At 43.1% G+C, this 24,191-nt stretch overlaps 2 protein-coding genes across 2 annotated transcripts in view; both read left to right on the top strand.

Annotated features, from left to right (window-relative positions):
* The window catches only part of AABR07058254.1 (HERV-H LTR-associating 1), a 41,445-nt gene extending 36,463 nt beyond the window's left edge, over nt 1-4,982 (top strand). Inside the window, exon 16 of the mRNA XM_039080212.2 lies at nt 263-4,982. Within this exon, the coding sequence (XP_038936140.1) occupies nt 263-306 (44 nt within the window). The 3' untranslated portion in view covers nt 307-4,982. The remainder of the gene's footprint in view (nt 1-262) is intronic.
* A 558-nt stretch (nt 4,983-5,540) lies between these two features.
* Oc90 (otoconin 90) overlaps nt 5,541-24,191 on the top strand; it is a 33,412-nt gene continuing 14,761 nt past the window's right edge. The window contains exons 1-5 of the mRNA NM_001134765.2: nt 5,541-5,589; nt 8,784-8,876; nt 16,382-16,444; nt 17,316-17,372; nt 19,933-20,107. Coding sequence (NP_001128237.2) covers nt 8,822-8,876; nt 16,382-16,444; nt 17,316-17,372; nt 19,933-20,107 — 350 coding nt within the window. The 5' untranslated portion in view covers nt 5,541-5,589; nt 8,784-8,821. The remainder of the gene's footprint in view (nt 5,590-8,783; nt 8,877-16,381; nt 16,445-17,315; nt 17,373-19,932; nt 20,108-24,191) is intronic.

Genomic DNA, 24,191 nt, shown 5'->3' with positions numbered 1-24,191 from the left:
TGGCCATAATGCAAATTGGGGAGATGAGTTGGACACAGTTGAGTATTGAGACAACAGTAGCATGGAAGATAGTGAAAAAAACATAGCTGTGTGTTCCTCCACCCTGCTGCTGGCTGCAAGGCAATCTCATGGGAATCCTTTAGAATGGACCCGACCTGCGCTTTCCCTCAAGAAGAACCTGAACTGTGGCTGGTATTATTTGATTTTATGTCTCTGTTCTGTTCCAATCTTAGTGCCCTGAGTCCCTTTCTTGCTCTTTCAGCCTTGAAGCAAAAGTGTCTTGAGAATGTCTGCAGGTCTGTGTAAGCCTGTAACAGCACCTTCAAGTCTGTGTAAGCATGTAACAGCAACTTCAAGTTGTGTAAGCATGTAACAGCACCTTCAAGTCTGTGTAAGCATGTAACAGCAACTTCAAGTCTGTGTAAGCATGTAACAGTACCTTCAATCTGTGTAAGCATGTAACAGCACCTTCAAGTCTGTGTAAGCATGTAACAACACCTTCAAGTCTGTGTAAGCATGTAACAGCACCTTCAAGTCTGTGTAAGCATGTAACAGCACCTTCAAGTCTGTGTAAGCCTGTAACAGCACCTTCAAGTCTGTGTAAGCTTGTAACAGCAACTTCTGGCACCAAACCTTCGCCCTGGTTTTGTTTCCAGCTCGGCTGTAGTTTTCAGAATCCAGGCACGCTCCAGCCAAGTCATCTGTAGAAGGGAAGGGTTTCTCTTTGGAAGCAGAGAGCGTTTATCTCCTGTCAATCTGTATAATGCACCAAAGGCTGAAGCATTACAATCAGTGGAGTACACCAGGCTTCTCTGCCTGCTTCAGAGCAAAGGAAACCTATGATCTGGGTTTGGTAACCTACCATTATGCCGGCAGCAGTCCTGATACCAGGAAGACTTGGTTGTAGGCTTCATATCAATGTGCACACAGCATATAAGAGAATAAATTGAACAAACTTGATGCACTCCAGAGAGCTCTCAACATGGCACTGTGCAACTGAGGACTACTTGGCTACATACAACAAGTCAGACTTACAGTTCTACAGCATCAAGATTTTCTTCCAAATTCCAAAAGAGGAGGTGATGGAAACATTTCCTGTGAGCTTGGAGATGTGGAGATCTTGACTTCCCTCTTATCTGGACTTCCCTTTTGCATGCCCCACTCTGTTCTGGCATCCTCTAGAAAACCCTGGGGCTCAGACACTCAGTAGACAGACTCAGAAAAACTGACATATTCACACTGTGTATCATAGAAAAAGACAGGTAAAGAAGCTTCCAGAAGAGCTCAGGCATGAGTTTCTTGTTCTTGACATTTGTTTGCATATGCAGACATTACACATCACTCTCGAGCAATAATACAGGATAATGCATACTATATATATATATGGATAATACATAATGCATATGGAGTGTTGCCAACACAGAAGCTCATGAACCTAGGTGTCTGGTCATTTAAGTATGGGGTGACTGAAGGGCTGTATTTGAATACTCAGTCTCCAGAAGTTAAGTTGACACTGCATGGCCCAAGGCCCTCATTATAAGTCACATGGTTATGTAAACCTCATATGCAACCTGGTGTTTATTATGTAAAGATGCTCCTTTTGAATTATTCCAAGACTTTATGAGTGATTTCTTGGGAGCTGGGGGTCAGACTTCCTTTGAATATCTGCTACCTGCTGAACCAGAGTTTTCTGCACACCCACAAATTAAAAAGGCCCCTTAATTTTATCATGTCCCCTTTCCCTATTCCTAGTCTTCTGATTTCCCTGTAAATGCACAGTTCTGTACAAAGCACAACCAAGTAGCTTTGCTTTCTTCAATAGGCCTATGGAGAAGCCTTTGCTCTTCACTGCCAAGGACAGTTTTACTCCTGGTGTGCTATGGTCCTACTCTGTAGGTCTCTGCCTAAAGCAGTCTTTATTTTCATAATTCAAAAACTAAACTGTCCTTTCTTCCAGAAGATAGTTGGATATCCTGATGCTTTGTGTGAACAAGAAGATGCTCAGGATATAGAGCTCAGACTTGGTCAGAGAAGCAGCATGTGTACTCTCATCCAGATAGACGAAAGGTTCATTTTTAGTCTGAACACTTGAGAGACTTTTCTAATTACATGGTTGTCAAGTTCATTAGTACCTGTTGTTATGATTTGGGGGGTTACAAAATGACCTTTGAGTTTGTAAAGATGAGGTAATTGAAGCCAGTATTCTAAGAAGCAAAAAGAATCCTGACCTCAATAGGAGTCAAAAAGATGTCCCTTTTAGTTTGTGTAAGTGAATTCCTCTGAGCAATTTTTTAATGGACAAAGTTCATATCAATTAAAGGCTTTTGGCAGGAAAGAGTAACAGGCCCTGAGACCTTAGCACAATTGACGCCATGTTAGAGGCAGCATTCTGACCTTAGAACCCAGCAATGTAGACCCCACTACCTGCCAAAATGGGAGATTGGTTTTAATCCATTAAAAAAGACCTAGGCCAGGATCTGTGGAAGCATCTAAATATAATAACCTTGCTTTTTGACTTCTGTAGTTTCCTCACATTGGTGTGTCAACCAATGTGTAGTATTTGTGCACAAAAGACAAGGAACAATAAAGCTCAGGACTTCACATTTTGGGCAAATTCTCGCATGCTTGTTATAAGCTGGCAAAACAGATTTTTTAAATTCAGCTTTTAGATTGTCTATTTATACTCTGGTTGAATTATCTCACAAAAAGATGACCAAAGTTCTCCAGAAAGCAACTTATCTCCTAGGATAGGCTAGCAGCTCAAGCCTACATGAAAGGCTATTTTCTTGAGGCGAGTCCATGTGGAGTCAACTACTCTGCTTATTGAGAATATTAACCAACTATGACTATACTTTGAAAAGGCTCAAATGCGGAGTACTTATGAAGTTCATGTAAGGATCTGATAGAGAATTTCAACAAGAGCTCAGAGGTCCATATGGGACTAGTTCTCTACAGTCATAACTCCTATGTAACAGATCAAATGTGGAAAGGACATAAAGGCTACATGCAAACTACCTGCCCAATGGTGGAGTCTGCTTGTCTCCCAGAGCCTAAGAAAGACTTCAGACAAGACTTATGTGACAGGGAAAAAGAGTAACAAGCCTTGGGAGATGACACATAACTGGGATAATTCATGGATATATGGCTACCAGCGCTTGACTGTTTAGGTAAACTGGATGGGACATTTGTATGTCCCAGATGCCAAGAAGACTGTAGTTAACTGGGCAACTTTATTAAACTATACTCTTCCTGGAAGGAAAGGGAGGAACTTTTCTATATATTCCATGCTCAAAAGATAAAGCTAGGCTAGCAAAAGAAAGAGTGGAGGAGAAGATAAAAGAAAGTAGTAGAAGGGGGGTATAGAAGGGTTTAGAGAGACAGAGAGAGAGACAGAGACAGAGACAAAGATAGAGACAGTTAGAGACAGAGACAGAGAGACAAAGAGAAGGGGAGAGAGAGGAAAAAGCATGTCTGTGCATTTCAGTCCCAGAGAGTGTCTCTGTATAATTGCATGTATTTTCCTCCTTCTGCAAAGTTTAGTTCTGGGCTTATGTAAGTAAGGAATTAAGCTGCCTTCATAGTGGAATCTGTCATTAAACTCTGTCTTCTTCTGTCTGTGTTTCTGGGAAAACTTACCTTTCACTCTATTCTACCATAAGAAAATAGAAAGCTTTGGCTCTAGACAATATTTAGCATTTTGGAAAGATCTAGTTATGTTGTTTAGAGGGTGTGGTGGGGATTGTTACAGGCATCCAGTAGGTGCATGGGCAATCTTTCAATGCCCAAGACATTGCCCAAGGAAAAAAATCCTTTGACCAAGAGTATCAATAACAGATTCTAAAATACATTCTTTGTGTTAAGTATATTTACCCACTTGTGGAAAACTTACCTGATAGAAAATCTTAAATAGGAACAATTTGTTTAAGCACATGGTTTCTGAGAATTTAGACTTTGCTTGGCCTAATTTGATTAGCACAATGGAAGTGCATAGCAGAGAGGTTTTGCCACATGGCTGACTAGAAGCAGAGTAAGAGAGGCAAGGAGGTAGAGAGGGAAGGAGAGAAAAGGAGCAGAGAAAGAGAGACATAGAAAGAGACAGAGACTCAGAAAGACAGACAAAGACAGGGAGGCAGACAGACAGTCAAAGAGCCATGAACAAGATCTGTCTGCTAGTAGTCTACTAATCTACTTCCTCTACATAGGTTCTACCTCCCAAAGTTTCCAACATCTTTGAAAATAGTGCCACTAGTTGTGGTTCAAGTGCTCGCCACACTTGCCTATGGTGGAGCATAATTCATATTTAAACCATAACATCCTTTTACAGGCTAAACTATACCATTCTTTTACAAGCTATGGGAGAAAAATCTTCTAATCTAGAACTTCGCTCCTAGGTAGGTTGCTCATGCCTTAGCATCATTTAGTAGCAATGCTCTTGAGATCCACAGAAACATGTGGCCCACTGACTTGACAATTTTAGAGACAATAGCTTGTCTGTAATTGTTGACTAAGACTTAAGCAAATATAACTCAGACCCTCAGTGCATCCCAGTAACCTAATGACAAAAACAGACAGACACAAGAACACCCAGGAACAATTTCTTATGTGGGGAAGCCCTTCAATGGAGTCTGCTAGGAAGACTCTACTGACCCTGATGCAATCGTCTGACTTGTTCTGATCCATCAAGAGGCAAAGTTGGAGCCTGCAGCTTAGAGGGTTCATGGCCAAGTGACTTAATCTGTGTCAAATATGATAGCACAAGTGAGAAAGGACAAATACCTCTCCAAACCGTTGCTTCTTGGTTCTTTCCTCCTAAGATTACATAAGCATCCTGCTGTGATGGCTGTAGAGGCAAGGACAAAGTCCTCATGACCACTGGCGGCACATTATTGGGAAGGAAAGCACTCTATAAAGGGTTATGCAGAGAAGGGAAGACTCTGAAAAGCCCCTAAAGATTTTTTTAAGTGCATAGGATGGCCTTCATATAGCAGACATGAAAGCCAAGATAGGGTTCAATGGGATTGGCAGTAGAACCTAGGGGCTTTAATTATAAAGCCCCATTTGTATACCCCACAACTTGGACATAAAACTGTAAAGGAAAGAGAAATCAAATCCCCACGTCTAAGCAAGGACTTGTAAAGAGTCACTGTCGCAATGACTAGGCAAGACAAAGCCTGCCTTTTTCCTAGCAAGGGACCCTGTGACTTTCAACATCTTTCAGCCTCCAGAGTTGTTCCCTTGTGATCCTCAGACATAATCAGAGAGTCTCTGAGACATTGCAGTGGGGTGGGGTATGTAGAACAAGGCAGCCATTGTTCTTTAATTAGAGCCCGGGTCTCCTCATAGGGCTCAAGATGAAACCATTTAATATAGAGCCTTCACCTGTGCCAAGGCATAGCATTATGATACCTCCTCCCCTCCCATGCAACCCACCTGCCAGAGTGCATGAAAAGCTCTGGATGTGAGTCAGGGAAGGTGCTCACATGACCAAGGGTCTTTGCCTGAGATATAAAAGAAGACCCTGTCCCCATTTACTCAAAGCCAAGCAACACTGGATCATCCAACAGCCTTTGAGTGGAGCTTCACTTCACAGTAGGTACCTACTTCTTATGATGGCATAAAGAGACAGAGAGACAAGGATGACAGAGAAATGGGAAAGGACAAGAGAGATGGAAGAAATGGGGGAAGATGGAGAGAATGTATAGGAGAAGGGAGAGAGGGAAAGAGGAAAGTAAAAGAGAACTAGATGGCAGAAGTGGATGAATGAAAGGGGGAATAAGAAGAGAAAGGATGGGAAGAGAAGAAGGGTTGGGTCTTTAGCACTGTGTGAGTCCTGGATAGTACTCAGGATGTCGCTGGACTCCAAAGGCATTCTGGGTCCTGATAGAAAGAGATGTAGTGCCAAGTTGACAACACTTGCTAAACTGCACTAGTAACTCCTTGTCCAACCTCCCTATTACACACACCACTTCAGCAAGGGTCCCATAAGCCTGTGAGTCAACAATTCGGTACCTCTAGTGGGTCAGTGGTCCTGAACACAGAGTTCCTGCCTTGTGACTCATGGCAAGACTGTTCTGGATCAACTCCAGGAATCTCAGACAAACTGGTACTCAGAAGAATGAGCTCCAGCCAGCCAGCAACAGAGCCTGACTGATCCAGGCCAACCATCAAGGTCTGGTTCCAAGATACAGTCAAGTAGCCACAGGATAAGTTGACAGGTGGTGGCCTGGATTCTCTTGGGAGAATGGCCACAAAAGGCAGTCTCAGGGTACAAGATATAGGCCTCCTGACTGAATTGTAACAACAATCAGGAGTTTGCTTGTTTTGGATCATGTGGCTGGCCAGGCAGCAGAGGGTAGAATCCACAGAGCAAAAGTTTGTTAGGTTGATTAATGGTTTGAAGCACAGGCACTCACATTCATGTTGTTTCCCTTGTGTTTATGCATCATTTAATGCATTTTGGCATATTGATATTTAGCTGAGTATCAGTTAAATGGAAAAAGAAAAAAATTTATTTTTAAGTCTTAAGGTTTTGTTTCTGGACAGTGCATGGAGCATGCTTGGTGGGCCACCTGACACAAAGAATGATCCAATTAATGCAAGGAACAATATCCATAAGTTTATAACCTAGTTAAACTTGTGTATTAGATTATGCATAACATTATATGTAATATATAACTTTACTATCTTATACATTTTCAGTGGCTAGTAGTGTGACGTTTTTATTTTTGTATCATCATCTCTGCTGTCACTTCCAGAATATTTCCCCTTCCCAAACTGAAACTCTGTATAAGCAACCTCCCCATCACTCTTTACTCTCTCTTCTCTGATAAGTAATTTCTTAGCGCAGACTAGTCATAGATCCATGCCTTATGATTCAGTGACTCTTCTTATTTGCACTCCCATAAATCCTAGGAGGTAGAAGTCAAGTAGCCCTCAGTCTATATAGCCTGAGATGCAGGACATCTCAGGGAGTGCACTCCTGAGACCTGGGTCAAAGGTGGCTGCTGTAACTGAAACCACTACTTTGTCTTCCAAAGAAGGGATTCATCACAAACAGGGGGCAGGGAACAGCATGAGCCTTTGGCTACAGCATAGCCAGGTGCTGCAGTTGCAGTCCCTGGTTTCATGAGCAACTTCTGTACTTCAGTATCACACTTTGGGGGTGGAGGTTAAATCACTTGGACCCCGTAAGACCTACCAGGCAGCTGCTTGACTGGGAGTCAGGAACAATTGAAACCTTTGTGCCATAATTCATCAGTCTTCAAACTTCAAAGGGTTCATCTTAAAACTTGTGATTTGACTAAATGATACCCTTCCAAGTTAAGTAACAGTAACGATAAGATGCCATAAGTGTTCGATGGTGAGTGGATTGCCCAAGGGATGATAGCCACAGGCTTGTGAGTTTTAATTCTAAAAAGGTCTCCATTCCCCTCTTTTGAGAGGCATTTGCACTAGTGGAGGTCCTTAGCACAGTCCTTTGAGAGACTTGTCTCATCATCCATTTATTTCAATCTGGCTTCAGCCTGAACTGAAGGCAAAGCTGACTGAAAAGCGCTAGGAGAGCATGTCAGATGGCAAGAGCTTGTCTGTTTTAGATGATTACAAGTAGAGTGTTGTGCTGAAGGAAAATCAGACAGCAGTCAGTTACTAAAGGGCACTCAGTCCAGTCAGGATGCTCAAGCATTCACATCTTGTGCTTTCTTTCATATAATACCCATTCATTTTGCAGCCACCAGAGGCCATGCTAGAGACAGGTTTGTAAAACAGCCACCTTGCAGTCTTCAAGTCTCCTCACTCAGGGCTCTCCACAGTAAACTGGGTTCACAGTCAGGGTGGCCCTAACATGGCAACCCCTAAACTGTGGGATACCTCCTTTGCTCTGGAGAAGCACATTATAAAAGTGCTCTACAGGGGGCACACTTAAGAGTTTAGTCTAGTTGTTTGCGGGTTTCCTAATGTCCCCCTGGCCATGCACCTTTGTGCAATGCACATCTACAAATCTATCCAGCAGCCTGGAACATGCTTTATTGTCATTCATACAATGTTCTGGAATCATGATCTAAAGCAGAATATGCACAAATCAACCAATCATTTCCCACTGCTTAGGGGATTATAACTAGGGAGAAAATTATTCTAAAATCCCTCTGATCTCTTGCCTCCTGTTAACTATACAGTTGTTGGGCATTAGGGTGCCTATTGAAGTCAAATACTTGGTGACCTGGACACAAGAAACTATAATGATAATGTGGCAGCATTCCAGGACTTTTGCTCCCACCTTGTTCCTTTGTCCCCAGAGCAGCCCCTGAGGATATCCACTGATATAATAGGACAGCAACCATATAATCCAGGTGCTCAAAACTCAAGGAAGAAAGGGTGAGATGCTGTGTGAACGGTGGGGGGTGGGGGCACACCATTTGTTAGCAGGCAGCACCACCATGTGGTCATCAGATTTATTCATATATGCAGTGGTGTTGATAGGGTTCGAACCCACCTTCCTCATGCTGGGTCTGCCGTAAATGCTTATGGAATAAATGAGTGAAGGAACAATACACCGTCATGTCTTCAGGGAGAGCCTGGTTAACTTAACCATTTTAGAGTTGGATAAGCTGAGTTACCATAGGGAACATTATCTCTTCATTTCAAAGTGCTAGTTAGTATAGAAGCTGGGACAGAAACCCTTCCAGAATTTGGTCCTTTGGCACAAAGGGAGCATGAAGGTGCTGGTGATTCTCATATAGGATTTTTTAAAAAATATCCTTGTCATGTTTTGCTGGCTCTCCCAGGAAGCTGCTCTAGCCTACGCCTACACCTTGTCCTCTGCATGGCAACAATGATTGTGCTGCTCATGGTCAGTATGCTGACGATCCCCTGTGTTGGTGAGTACTGTCTTTCCAGTTTAGCATTTGATAACTTCACAGGAATGCAGGGATGTTGTGTTTGGCCTCCAGCTGATTTGCTCATTAAATCCTCTTCATTCCTCTACCCAGTCAGTGAAGGGAACCAAACATCAGTATTACGTTTATAGAGTTAATGTTAACTATTTAGACCTCTGCTCAGAAAATCTCAGCATAGAGGAGAGGAAGTAGATACTCAGTCCCCTTTCCCAAGACACTCTGCAATTGATTTTTACTGGGAAAATCAATTAAGTGTTACTGATCATAACAATCACCTCAGGGCAGGTCCCATTCCCAGGAGTAGTTAACCAATGAAATGCAGACTCCATGTTTGTGTTGATACTGTTGTTGTTTGTGTGTATGTGGTGTGTGTGTGTGTGTGTGTGTGTGTGTGTGTGTGTGTGTGTGAATATGTGTGTGTGTGTCTGTGTGTGAGATGTATGTGTATAGTGTGTTGCATTTTGGTGTAGTGTAGTGTGTATATAGTGTGTTTTGTGTGTGTGGTGTTTGTGTGTTGTGTGTATGCAGTATATGTGTTGTGTTGTGTAGTGTGTGTATGTGTTTTGTTTTCATATTTTTGTCTTAGGGGTTATTTTGCATGTTTATTTTGACCTTTGCTTTTTGTTTTATGTTCTTTTTTTGAGAGGGAGGAAGAGAAAAAGAGAATGTGAAGTAGGGTTGGTTAAGTTTGTGGGGAGTAGCTGGGGGATGGAAAATAGTATGATCAAAATATATTATACGTAAAAAAATAACTAAAAGAGATATAAACCCCTGTCCATGACTTAAAAGTATTGGAGAAGGGAGAAGAGTTGGGTCGAAAACAAAGTGTCTTGTTGGTAAGCTCCCTCCCTCCTTTTAGGATTGTAGTTCCTCTCCCCTCGGATTGTGAACTACTACATATTCCCCTCCAATTTGCTAATTTCTTGGGGCACATTGGCCTTCCTGACACAAAACAGAATTCTTTTCATCTCCATGGGCATGTGAGCCACTAAGGCAAACATTTCCATTCCTTACACACCAGCCAAATGGAAGTTCAATTAAACACATAAACCCACTGCTTCCCTTCTCCCAAGGCGGTTCCCATCACTCATTGATCGGGCTCCTTGTTCTTTGTTCCTTGTTTTCTCATGTTCAGAGACACTCTCAATCTATATACTGCCTCTGAGAGGCTCTTTAGGCATCTCTTCCAATGGCAGGGACAATGGTACCATGTGTTGTACATGACTGCCCAACCAAGCCCAAACAAGCAGATGAAACACATGAGGTTTCATTCTGGCCCAGAAGCACAGAAGTTGAGAATGGCAGCAGCAATCTAAAGTTTGAGAGAGGACTCCTGCTCCTCACCTGCTGATAACCATTCCACTGGAACAGAACTGGCCAACAGCTTCTTCCCTAGCCTCCATCCCTATGCTTTTTCCAGATTAAACATTCTTATCAGGATTTAAATCCCCTCATATTTTTAAAAGCTTATTCTCCTTGGTAGCTAACATTTACTATTTTCTAAAGAGTAAATTCCCTTTTGCTCAAAGCTGCCTTTTTATGTGTACCATTTATATATTTTCCCTATAAAATTGTGAGCAGTATAAATATTTCCTTCTGTTATTCTTGCTTTCTTTTACCTCCTTTATCCCTTGGCTGCTACATTTCAATAATAAAACAAAAATTGATATCCTCTACTATAAGGAATCATTTGACAAATATTTTTATTGTTCTCTGGGAGATGTTAATCCTCAAACATAAACACTTGGCCTTGGAAACATGACAGTCATGGACATTCTAAGTGCCAATATGCCAATTCGTGTGCGGATTTGAACATGTTCTGTCCACACTCCCAGGTTTTGCAGGGTTTGGTGGCCACTGATATGGGGTTGCATAACCAATCAACTTGCCAGATCCTAGAATACAAAGGGACATTTCAGAGGCTCTGCTGAGAGGATTGAAAGAAATGTTGTTAGTCTGTATCTTCTGAGAAAAAGAGACTAAGGCCTTATCATGGCACAAAAGCCTCTCATCAGAAGAAATGTCCAAAAGAAGTAGAGCAGAAGGCAGGAAGGCCTGCTTCCAGCTCTGCAGCAAGGGAGGTGGGGGCAGTGAATGCATTCTGAAGTTGAAGCTTGGTCTGAGGAATCTGGAAAGGCCATCTAGAAGTCTACCTCAGCAGTCCCAGTTCCCTGGTCTGCTGGTATACCTGCTGACAGTTCTTAGGCTGGAGAGAACTATAGAGTTTATGGAGGATGGAGAAGATAAGACCTGTCTGAAGATGCCACAGGGCCCTCAATAAGCTGAGCTTCAATTCCCCAAGAGATAACATCTACATCTGTCCCTGAGGTCACTGAGGTAAAATTTCAAAATGCCCTATTTGTCATGTTAGTTTTCTATTACTGTTGAAGAGTACTTGAGAAAAACCAACTTCCAGCATAGGTTCAGGGGCTGGAGAGACTGCTCAGTGGTTAAGAGCACTGGTTGTTCTTGCTGAGGACCTGGGTTCAGTTCTCAACACTGACATGGGGGGCTCACAACTCCAGTTCCAGAGGACCCTGTGTTCTCTCTCACCTTCGTGGGCTCTACAAATGTGTGGTATAGATAAAGACAAATGTTAACATACACAAGATTAAAAAATATATTTCAAGTTTTCTATTCCCTACCACCACTGCCAAAAGCTACTAGCTGGGTGGTGGTGGTGCACACCTTTAATCCTAGCACCAAGGAGACAAGGGCAGGCAGATCTCTGAGTTCAAGGGCAGCCTGATCTACAGAGGGAGTTTCAGCACATCCAGGGTGTCACAGAAAAACCCTGTCTTGAAAAATATTACTTTATTTGAGGATTCTATCATTCTAGTGCACATTGACCACTCAGTGTGTGGTTCTATTGTTATATAATAATTTATTCATTCAATAATATACTGAATGAATACCTTAGTTAAGGTTTTACTGCTGTGAACAGACACCATGACTAAGGCAAGACTTAAAAAGGACAGCATTTAATTGGGATTAGCTTACAGGTTTAGAAGTTCAGTCCATTATCATCAAGGTGGGAGCATGGCAGCATCTAGGCAGAGCTGAGAGTTCTACATCTTCATCTGAAGGCCTTCTAGTGGACGACTGAATTCCAGGCAGCTAGGGTGTCTTAAGCCCACACCCACAGTAACAGTCCCACTCCAACAAGGCCACATCTCCTAATAGTGCCATTCCCTGGGCCAAGCATATACAAACCGTCACAATATGTATATATACTTTTTTCACTCCCTATACTAATGATACATCACAAACTAGTTTTCTCAAGATTGCAAAACATGCAATTTTAAATTTGAACCAGTAGTCTAAATTTAAAATTTTTTATACAAAGAATTCAGATTGTCAGCAAAATTTCAATGTATGCATATGACATATGATAGTACTTACCTTCAGTAGGTCCCAAGTATAATGTAGAAATAGTTGCATATGTAGGTTAGTTCAACACAGAGGGGTGCACAATAAAGGAAGGTTGTCCAGGTTAGGAATCAAGTAGGGCTTTGTAGACATCAAGTTGTCAAGAAAAGGAGACAATGGCAGGAGACTCTGAGCCGGCCCCCACGTCCAGATACAGCACAAGCTAAGGTAAGTAAGGTAAGAAGCAGATGACCTTTGATGCCTTGTCACTGCAGGAGAGTAAAGCTTACAGCGGGGCAGGATAGGCTATGAACCAGATAGAGAAAAGCTTTGTGTGCTGGGTTAGACTGCTGCTTCACTGCTGAGTTTCATGTGTATTGTCTATACAGTGGTATAGACTGCATCCTGGAGAAATTAGACAAAACGATGCAGACAAACTACAGCACTACCAATGCTCTTGACAGGGCTGCTCCTGCTTCTGCCTAGGATCTTCTACTGTTGTCCTCCCTACACACCTGCCCCATCTCTGCCTATATTTCCTTCACGATCTAAAGCAGGTCTAGAACAAATAATTTAGAATCTGGGATGGCTTTTTCAGTCCCCAGTGCAATGGCATGGATGTCAACATTCAAAGTATACAATGTGGGTATGTTGGTGGAGGTTTACAGACCTTACAACCTGCCTGGGCAGCGAGTGTTTTCCTGTTCCACATAGAGGAAGGCAATGCTGCTTGAATGCACAGACAACACCAAAGACACCATCAAAGGCTTTCACCATTAGGCACTCTTTGCAGTAGTAGTAAGCAGTAGGTTTGGCAATCATGCCAGTTACTATTGCACTGAAGGCTTTGCTTAGGGTCTAGGACAAAGACTTAAATGGAAAGCAAGCCCAAAAAATCTCTGCAGCCCCACAGGAGGAGGGTTTTGCAGGGCTCACCTCCAAAGCCCATCAATCTCAAATAGGAAGCAATCCATTCTCTATGAAAGTCATTCATATAGCCTAGAAAGTAGGTGCTCTGCTGGAGCTCCCAGATCTACAGTACATTCACAACCTCTTTGACCTGCCCTGACTCAAGGCAAAGTATCTTTCTTTCACTCCCTAAACTGATGACTTGCTTTCTGGATTCTTTATGTTATTTTAAATATCAACCAGTAGCTTAAAACTAGAATGTTTTCTTATGCAACGAATTCAGGTTAGCAGCAACATTTGAAAGATTCAAGTCCCGTTCCTTAGAGCCTAAGGCAGTGTCACAGTTGGGTTGTCACTGTGACACAGATGCCCCCTACATCTCCACAGTCCCCACTGTTCCTTTACTGGTAAGCAGGCTCAAACTCATGCCCCTTTGTTCCTTCTCCGCCTAGCCCCAGGAAGATGTATTTGAACCTTGGGCAGTAGAAAGGATCTGCATTTTCACAACTCGGGACAAGGACAGGCATAGCAGAAGGATTGGGTTCTGGGCCTCCTATCTCATTCCCCTCCAAGTCATGCTTCACAGTCTCCCTTCATCCACATGAAAACGTGAGTTACCTCTTACCATGTCCAGTGGACACTAGGGCATGGGACAGCAGCCATGAGGAGGTTTCTGTCCTCAAGAGTTCCACAGCTACATTGTAAAGACACATGTAGGAAGAAGCCTTGAGAATAAACATGGAAAGAACTCAGCTGCTAGAGGTGAGGGCTGGGAGGTGAGAAGAGCAGAAAACACACAAGGAATTCAGAGATGGGGGAGAGGGAGGGAAGTCTTCAGTGCTTTTTGATTATGCCTCATGGGAAGTAGACTCAGCCAGACTGAGACAAGGTCAAGGCTTTTGAACAGAGACCACACATGGTACAAAGATTCAGAACATGTCAGAAGAATGGAGAGAGGTTCTGCAGATGAAGGATAGAGACCCAGAGGAGCAGAGTCTTACCTGGAGCAGTCTGGTGTGGTTGGGTCCTCTAATGCAGCATGGAGTTTTATAGCTGAACTTATTAGCTCACATCTCTTTTTTTATCTGAAAAACTTCGCCGTTCCAGGTCATCTTCAGAGAGCCCCTATGGACTCGGTGATGATTGTCTGATAGTCAGGCTTGCTCCCTGCCTTTCTCTTGTCATCAGCAGGTATCAGCAAAGGAACAGGCAGAAAATCAAGGGCACTGATATGGGACCTGTAAAGCCCATGGAAAGTTTTCAGCTCCAGTTCTATCCTTAAAGGTGAAAACCAGGCAAGATAGAGAGGCTAAAATGTGTACAAAAGCCACAGGCAGCACAGCTGACTCAGAGCCAGTATTAGTTGCCATCTCAGCCCAGCTTTGAGCCACTAAATAAGAAGACATTTAACATGGCAGCTCTCAAATCTTAGTCAAGAGGTTATCAGAAGAAGAAGGCCTGCAGGAAATATTGACTTACACCTGAGATCCTACGAATGCAGAAGTTTGAGCTGGAAGCACTGTAACACAGCGAGGTTCAGGTAACCTTGTAATAAAGGAGTGGGAGAGGCAAGACTGGAGATGTAGCTCAATGGTCCACTCAGTGCTTGCCTAGCTATGTGCGGCCCTGGGTTTGATGCCAGCCCTGAAAGACTGACTTGGTGTTGGGGAAAAGGAGAGAGAGAATGGCAAACCTCTCTGTCTCTCTCTGTCTCTGTCTCTCTCTGTATCTCTCTCTGTCTCTCTGTCTCTGTCTCTCTCTGTCTCTGTCTCTCTTTCTTATAGTACTTTACACACCCACCCACACACCCACCCACACACCCACCCACACACACACACACACACACACACACACACACACACACACACACCATAAACTACTACCTTGGTACAACTGTCACTCAATGAGATCCTGCCTCAACATCTTATATACACAAGACAACCCCCTCTCTAGCACATCCCCCCAACTCCCAGTGCCAATCACATAAGGCTGAGAAGCTTTTTTGAGCCAAACAGAGCCCAAACCAGAATCAAGCAGAGGGCCAGACAGGGCATCTTCATGAACAGACTGAATCCCCCATGCTTCCTTGAGGACTGATTCTTACAGCTTTCAGATGAACAAGGTTTCCAAACCGTGACAAAATTGCAGGCTTGAGTTTGTCAGCTTGATGGAGAAAGACAAAGTTGATGTGACAGGGGCTAAAGAGAGGGCTCAGAAGTTAAAAGAGTACATACTCATGAAAGAATAATAAATAGTATTGAAATAGGGAGAAAGCATGTACGGTTTTGCAGAGGACTCTGTTCTCAATAAGTCTGTGGGCTCACAACTGTCTGTAACTACAGCTTCAGGGTGTCTGATGTCTCTAGGCTCTGTGAGCACCTGTACTTACTTGCACATACCCCACACAGGTGCCAACACACACACACACACACACACACACACACACACACACACACACACAATCTAATGATTGTGTCAGGCAACCCACATGCTTTATATCTTTGAGGAAAAATTGGCACAGTTGCATTCAGGAATAGGTCTGTGACCAGTCTCATTCTATTGGCTAGCCCATGTTCATCCATATTTCTACCATGGTGAGATAGGTAAGATAAAGCCCACCCCATTCTGTCATATACCTCTAGGCAGCATGGTTCAAGACAAAGCTTTTAGGGATTGTCTACAAAATCAGCTGAAGAATTTGTGAAACCTGAGCCTACATTGGATCCTACACTATATTGGTTGGATCAAAATGTATACTGGCCCTGTATCAAAGAGATTTAGATCCTAAGAGTCAGAGGGTAGTCGTACCCATAAATATGAATTCCTTGGGTACTGAGGTTTTGTGCCTTCACTTCTTTCTGCTGGTTCCTTATCTCCAGAAGCCTCCAGACAACAGTCAATTTCAACAACACTGTAGCTTCTCATGGGAGGACAACTAACCAGTTACCGTGGCTTTCCCTCCCGAGTCGGAATGCAACCATTAACGTCAACCACTAGGAAACACCAGGGGCCTTCGTGTAGCCTCTTTATGTCCTGAGATCCACCTAGACTGAGCACAGCACATTATAAAAACCCATATGGAATTGAATTGGGGTTGGGAAGCATACTCATTGTCTTCTTGTTTAGCACCTCTCAGCCTTTTTAACCGAGCAAGGAACAGTACAATGTTTGTGATAACTTTGCGCTCTCTGTGTCTGACTTACTTCCAGGGGGCCATGCTCTGGACACACCAAATCCCCAGGAACTGCCTCCAGGATTGTCAAAAAATATCAGTAAGAATCCTTTGACCTTTGCCCAGAAGCTAAGTAAAAAGTTGTCAAGGATACTGGCAAAGACAACAACAGAGACAACAACCCTTCTTGAATATACCCTGGGATCCTAATTGCTTTAGCATCTGCAAGTAGTCACTTAGATGGTACTCAAAGTATCTCTCCAGCTTTTCCTCCTGATGTCTCATGCTTTAGTGCTCTCTCAACTGAGACGGATTTCAGTGGAAATACTAAACCAGGGAAGATAGTATACGGAGTGATGTTGAGGGTTACTGTGGAGACTGAATCTTAGCTTTAAAATGCAATGTTTGGATGTAACAAATAAGGAAAAAGTGGCTTTGAATTTGAAAGCAAACAGGAAAGGGTATATGTGACCATTTGGAGGGAGAAGAGGGAAAAAAATTTTGGTAATTATATTATCTCAAAAAAAAGAAAAATAATTTTTAAATTCACTCTGGTTTTCCTGGTAAGAAAGAAATGGATGGCAATTGCAGAGTCCTGGTACAGTGCTTGTTCTGTGTGAAGAGAACACTGGGATCCTATCACTGTGATAACACTCATAACTACATATTTTTCTACTGGATACCCTAAATACCATGTCCATAGGCTCCATGCATTATCCTCCACAACACTTCTTGGTTGAAACATACTATACCACACAGAAGTTATTGGTTTTCTTTATAACAGGCGAGCAAAGTTGCCTAGAAATATTGCTCCAATCACATCTGCATTGGTTTCCATGGTAGCCCATGTTACAAAACCATTAGCTTAAGGTTAAATTTGTTCTTCAGAAAAGAGAAAAGGTTTAACATCTCTGGATAGAAAGAGAAGTAGAGACCAAAACAAGACTCATGTTTGTCTTCCTTCTATTTAGATATCACTTTCTTCAACGGAGTGTTTAAAAACGTGGAAAGTGTGACCGAAATTTTTGGTAAGTGATATCTGAAGTTGCTTTTATCCATTGAGGATCAGGACTGAATAGGTGTTGGAAGCTGGAAAAAGTCTTTAGGGTCTTGCTCTCTGTTTCTAATTTCCTTGGCCTCCTCAGCCAACTGCTAACATGTAGCTAGCATCTAAGAGGTCAGTGATGCTATGGAAGGCACATTAGAGAGTCATTACGTGCTTTACTTTTCCTCAATTCCTTATTCTGGAAAGAGGGTGGTATCCCTGTTGTACAAGTGTGGATGCTGAGCCCATAGAAGTTTTGTGGATTGCTCAAGACCGCAAAGCAAGAAGGGAGACATTCTTTATGCCTAGACCTTTATCCCCTATATCAATTTGGTTTGGTTTCCTCTCCCCAACTAGCAAGTCCATGTGAATCTTAAAAATTTCAAAAAATTGCCACACAATCTTTGTGTGTTTCATTTCAATTAAACAACTATTGGTATAGCACAAGGGTTGCTACCATCGGAAATGGATAATGCCAATAAGTAATGCTATACTGTGATTGGCCCAGGCGAGACCACTGGAGCCTGTTGTTTGGTTAGAAGAGGCTGAGAATGGTACCCATGACTCAGTGTTGATGCCTTTGGGGTCTTTCAATGAAAATGCACATCTATGTAAGCATGTATGTACATGCAAACTTTAGAAAGGTTTTCCAACATTACTGAGGCCTCATAGAAGTTGAGGGAAGTTTGAATTATGTAGAAAGAATCCAGAACAGCCAAGTGAGACTGGTCCTCAAGGAGCACACCTCTAGCCCATCAGTTCATTTTGTTATCTTGTACACTCTGAGTGACAATGTTTGATCACCTCCTTCAACATGAAATTGCCCTCTCATCTGGAAAGGAGAGGAAGGGAACATGAAGCTTGAGGTTTAAAGTTGAAACAAGCAGTGTTTTTTCTTACCAGTTTGTGCGCTGTGTACTTGAAGGTAGATCATCAGCTGGTGATCTGAGCATGTTTCTGACTATTGGTTGCCTGTACCTGTGTGGAGACAACATAACAGCGCTTACCTGGCAGGATTTCTGTGAAGTTTATCGCACTGAAAACAAAAGCTTTGTTATATACCACATGCATGAGCTATTGTGGAACAATTGGAAATATCCAGTGCAGTTTCTGGTGCAGACTACATGCTTAAATACTGCGTGTCTGCTTGTGCTCCACTTCTGCTCTGTACACTGGCTTATAATGTTATAGTTCCATCACCAAGCCAATAGAAATTCGCTCAGCAAACTAACTATTCCATAGATCATAAAGGCATGTCATACTTTTCTTTTTTCTTTTTAATTTATTCTCCTCTCATATATTGTATACCAATCATAGTTTCCCCTTCCTCATCTCTTCCAAGTTCCAGCCCCCACCCAACTTCTCTTCCAAATCCACTCTTATGTTTCCCTTCCAAAAAGTACAGGCTTCCCATAGATACCAACCAAACATGACATATTAGATTGCAGTAAGACTAGGCACCTCCCCTCATACTGAGGCTGGACTAGGTAACCCAATAAGAGGAAAAGGGTCTTGAAAGCAGAGAAGAGTCAGCGACAGAATCTACTCTCACTGTTAAGAGTCTCACTAGAACACAAACTACCCAATCATAACATATGTGCACAGGACCTAGATCAGGCCATGTGGGCTCCACAACTGTCACCTCAGTTTCTATGAGCCCCTCTGAACCCTGATTAGTTGATTCTGTGGACTGTGTGTGTCCTTGCTGTATACATAGGCTCATCCAACAGTCTGAATATAGCAAGATGAGTGCATGAACTTTGTATATGCAAGAAGTGTTTTCTTTTGGTTTTTTTTGTGTGTGTGTGTGTGTGTGTGTGTGTGTGTGTGTGTGTGTGTATGTAGATGTAGATATGTAGATGTAGATATGTATGCATGCATGTGGTATGTACATGTGTGTGTGTATATTGGCAAGTGGTAAAGTGTATATGAGTGTGCATATATGCATATGCCTACAGAGGCCCAATATTGATGTTTTAAATATTAATGTTCTTCCTCAAGTGCTTCCTATCTTGTTCTCTGACTCAGGGTAACTCTATTAAATGGAGAGCTCACCAATAGGCATAGTCCCACTCGTCAGCGTGCTCTAGAGATTTACTGGCTCTACTCTCTAAGGCTGGAATTACAGGGATTGGCCATACCCCCTTGACATTATATGAATTCTGAAAATGCAAGCAGTTTAGGAGCTGGGCCATCTCCCCAGTCTTTCTCAGCCCAGATCTGGGAGATGTATTAGGTCAGAGTCCAGTAACTATCATGAAGGTACACTGGTCTAGTCACTGGCTAAGAATAATAGTGAAATTCACTCAGAAACTTTGCAAATGGGCTCATTTTCCTGTGACCTTTTCAGTTTCATCAGTAAGGAAGAGGTCAGATGGGTGGACCATGGCTGGGGCTATATACCTGTTTTTGATTGACTGCACAGCATATAGTAACTACATTCAGGATGTCCCATCAGCCAGGGTGGCAGGAAGTCCCAAGGAAGGAACTCCTTGTGCACTTGGTTCCCTGTGCCCACCATGACCTGCTCTCCCCACCCACAGACTGTCTAGGCTCTCACTTCACCTGGCTGCAGGCTGTCTTCACCAACTTCCCTCTGCTGCTCCAGTTTGTAAACAGTATGAGGTGTGTGGCTGGCCTCTGTCCCCGGGACTTTGAAGACTATGGTTGTGCCTGCAGGTTTGAGATGGAAGGGCTGCCTCTGGATGAGTCTGATAGGTGAGTATAAACCATAGCCTAAGGACACCTTGGATAGAACAAATAGAGAGAGAGACCTGGAGGAGAGACTCGGGAGAGATCTAATTATGTTACCTACTGGAGGGTAGCAGACACTCATCTCTTCCTAGTGCAGTGTAAATAGTGATGTTGTAGATGGGTATCAAGAGCCTCTGTCATGACAACTATATTGTCTATGTTGTTCTAAGATGAGGTTTCCTGAATTAATAACCATAAGATCCTTTTTATATATCACAGCCCTATTGACACAAGCTACATTGAGGTGGAATGTGGAAGCCTTATCCAGTGCATTTCTGCCACCTAGACAAAAAGCAGCCATGGAGGTTGCTATTCAACCTTCAATAAATATAAACAGCAACAACCCATGCGTGCTGTGCCTAAGATAATAAAAACACTAGTCCTGCCTTAGTGTAGAGTGCAAGAAAACGTGCATGGCCACCAAAGATGTGCTCCATCCCTATGGACAAGGAAACTGCACCCTTGAGCAAAGTAGCAAGGTGGGCAAAGACAACTGAAACCTAAGAATGGCAAGCTTTAACAAGGGTGTGGTCAACAGGCATGGGAGTAGCAGATCCGACTGAGCTATTCACTGACTTGGGAAATCTGCTGCTATGTTTTCAAATTCGAGTACAATTATCCATGACTCAGCAATTCCCATTCACTGCTCCTTACTCAGTTACTTAACTTGCTTACATCCCATTTTCTTTAGCTTTAAAAATGAAGGTAATTTTAATGCTTACTTCAGAGTCACTATGTTGGATTAAATGATTAAATACAAACTGAAGGAGGCCTTGTGACTGTGCCTAGTCATGAGGTGCTCAAGGGTAGCAGTAACCATGGAAGCAAACCTGGGCTCGTAGAAGCAGTAACAGTAGCAATGGCTGTAGTGAGGTAGCTATAGCAGTATCAATACTGACAATAATACCACTGGAGTAATAGCAGCAATAGCAGCAGCCATAGCACAGGAGGAACAGGGCTAGTAGAGTAGTAAGATTGGCTGTAACTATGGCAACAGCACCAGCAACAGAAAGCACTCAGAAATAGAAAACTGAACCTGGATCTGAAGTCTATTCCATAATTAATGTCCTATCCCTCTGGCATTATCCTGAGCCCCAAATGAAATGCCACAGGACATGTACATTTTTTCATTTGTGTGGGTAGGCTAAGCGAAGGCAGGACAGGATCTCTTTGGAATCCCCATGTTAGACAGCTCATACTTGGCCCTGGCATTTCTTAAAAGACATCCTTTTCCAGTTGCCTTGGTTCTCTGTTCTCCAAATCTTCCCTTGCTTGTATGTGCTACATAAGCAAGTGTGAACACAGGATCTGTCTCTGTACTCCACACATTGCCCTCTAAGTTGGGAGTTCATTATGCTCTTTCCTTGTGCTCCCAGTACTGAGGAAGTGACCAACCTTTAACAATTTTTCATAGCTTAAAGACAGATAAAAAGGATACATTCTTGGTTGACATAGAATAATAGCTTCACAGTTAAACAATAAACTATAAACTATTCCCACCTCCAAACCTTCAGGAGAAGATATGTGTTGTATTTAGAGCAAAGGGCTAGTTTTCCATTTTAGGGACCAGAGTCAGGGAGTTGACACTGGGATGGGAAAGACTGGTTCTGCAGGGCTTGTGAGGCCAGGTCCATTTCTGAGAACATAATTTTCTGTTAGGTCCCTCATTCTTGCTTCCTTTAATGCTTTGAACACCCAAGAAAACAAGGAGTCAGATAAATAAAGGAGTCATTCATCACTGTCTCCTATCCAGAAAGAATGATCAAAGGACCTGTGTCCCCAAGGTGGACTAGCCGGCTGAATCTAATTTCAGTTACTTTGTCCATGTTGGTTAATGGGGTGGGTGTTTCCAAAACCCTGGAAGACAGATTGTTTCCATCTTGAACTTACATACCTTGATTCCCTGTTGTTGTTTATTGAAATGGATGTTTCTTAAATCCAATAATTCCTCCTTAGGCAAGATGAAAAAAATATATCCAAGGTCATCATACCCCGGCATGTTTTGTTTGTTTCAATGTTCTCCACTGTTTCTGTGAGCATCACACAGTGTCACCTTGCTGGGTGGTCTTGGCCAGGTTATAGAGCTGTGCTTTTCAGAGTCTGCATATGTAAATGTTCACAGTAATGGTCACACCTGCCAAGCAGCACTCAGGGGAGGTGGAGATGTGCTATACATGTCCAGTGCCCAGAGAAGGCTCTGCAAATGTTAGCCACTGTAACAAAAGCAGCAATAAACATCGTCCTCATTCCCTCTGAGGAAATGGCGGTGATAATCAGGAACTCCTTTGCCAGCCCAACTCCAAGTCCTGACCCATGCTATAGTTCCCATTGTGACTTCCTAGGCAGCACATCCATTCCTCCCTAGGCCCAGGACTGGGTTTGTGCCTGAGCCCTGATCTCCAGACTTACCATCCACAGCAGGGTCACTAGAGGAACATTACTTGGAAATGCTCCAGTTCTCGGAATACTCAAAGGTATCGGCTCTTACTATGAGACTCATGAAACATTCATTTTTAAAAGTAGGTAAGTAACTTGCCCAAGGCAAATCCCTGGTGCTTACTGGAGTTTGTACAGCTGCAGAGCCCCGATCGACAGCTCCCTACACCCCGAACTTGAACACCAAGGCTGCTAGTACAAGTGAGGTCTCATCCTTCCTCTTCCTGTGGCCTAAGACCTCAGAGAAAGGCAGTGGATAGCCACCCACAACTCTCTCTGTAAGAGAGGCAGTAGCTCTTACCTGCAGTCTGTAAGCCAGTGACCGTTGAAAGGCTGTCTCCGTTCCATGGTCTTCAGACACTTGAGTTCTCAATGAATCAAGCTGGAGCCTTGGAACCTCCCACACTCTCCTGAAGTCCCCTATTTACAACCAAAGACCACAGACTTCCTTAGTTCCCGCTTTTCTCTAGCTGAGATTTTGTTCTGTGTTCGATCTTTGGAACCACCCTGAGCATTAACTGTCGCCTATATTTTCCTCAGAATTGATATATACTAGATACTCTGTCACATCTCACTGTGTAACCTCATAGCAGTCCCTTGGGCCCCTGGGTCCTGAAAGTCCTGCTTGCACACACAGAAAGAAGCTGCATATTTGCATTAAAATGTTACCTTTAATGTTCTCTTTAATATCACCGTTTCACAGAATCCAAGCTACTGTTTACAGACACTACTCTGATTGATACATTCTAGACTGGCCCACAGAACATGAGCTCCCTTCCTGTTCCTCACTTGCTTATCATCTCACATATCCCATGTGGACCTCTCACTCATCCACATGGTGGGAGAGAGACAGTTTTGCAATATGGAAACCACTTGTGCTGCAAGAGGGCTTGTATATCTCACACAGGAATCCGCATATAGGAAACTGAAACTCCCTGGCTCACTGACTAGTGTTTGTCACTTTCTGTTTTCTGCATAGTTTCTAAGATATCTCTCACCTTGACCCTGATTAAATGCTAACCCAGCCCCTCTTTCTCATCCTGATGGCCCTCTTTTCTTCTCTTCATCCGATCCCTCTTTTCTTCCCTTTCCTTCTCTGCCTTCTTGAGGCAGAGTTTCCTACATAGCCCAGGCTAGTCTTGAACTTGTAACCTTAAAGCCTCTCCAGTGAGAGGAGAGATAGGTACTATCATAGCTGACTTTTAGTGTTGGTTTCTTTATTTGGGGGTGTGAAATTACCCTACAAAATGGCCTTGCCTTTGTCACCACTGGTTATTTTAAGCAAGTCATAGAGATGCCCGTGAAATCTCTAGCAAAGGTAGATTATTTTTAGAGAAGTCAGCTCCTGCCTGAGGCTAAAAAGAGTGATACAGACAGATGGACAAGGGCAACTTCTGCTCTTAAAACTGACTCAATGGATACAGAATGTGTTGACAATAGCGAAAGTAGCATCCGAAACCAGTGCTCAGACATGCCGTACATGGTACAAGCCCATCTTCACCTTCCCTGGACCGTTCCACACTACGCTCTCCAGCTGAGATCCAGGGCCATGTGGCTCACCACGTACGGCTGCACGTTGGGCATGGGTGACGCACGCTTCCATCTGGAGCAT

Source organism: Rattus norvegicus, chromosome 7, assembly GCF_036323735.1.
Source record: "Rattus norvegicus strain BN/NHsdMcwi chromosome 7, GRCr8, whole genome shotgun sequence".
In the NCBI taxonomy this organism is placed as follows: domain Eukaryota; kingdom Metazoa; phylum Chordata; class Mammalia; order Rodentia; family Muridae; genus Rattus; species Rattus norvegicus.
The sequence above is the reverse complement of the archived record's forward strand: the minus strand, read 5'-3'. Positions and strand labels throughout refer to the sequence as shown.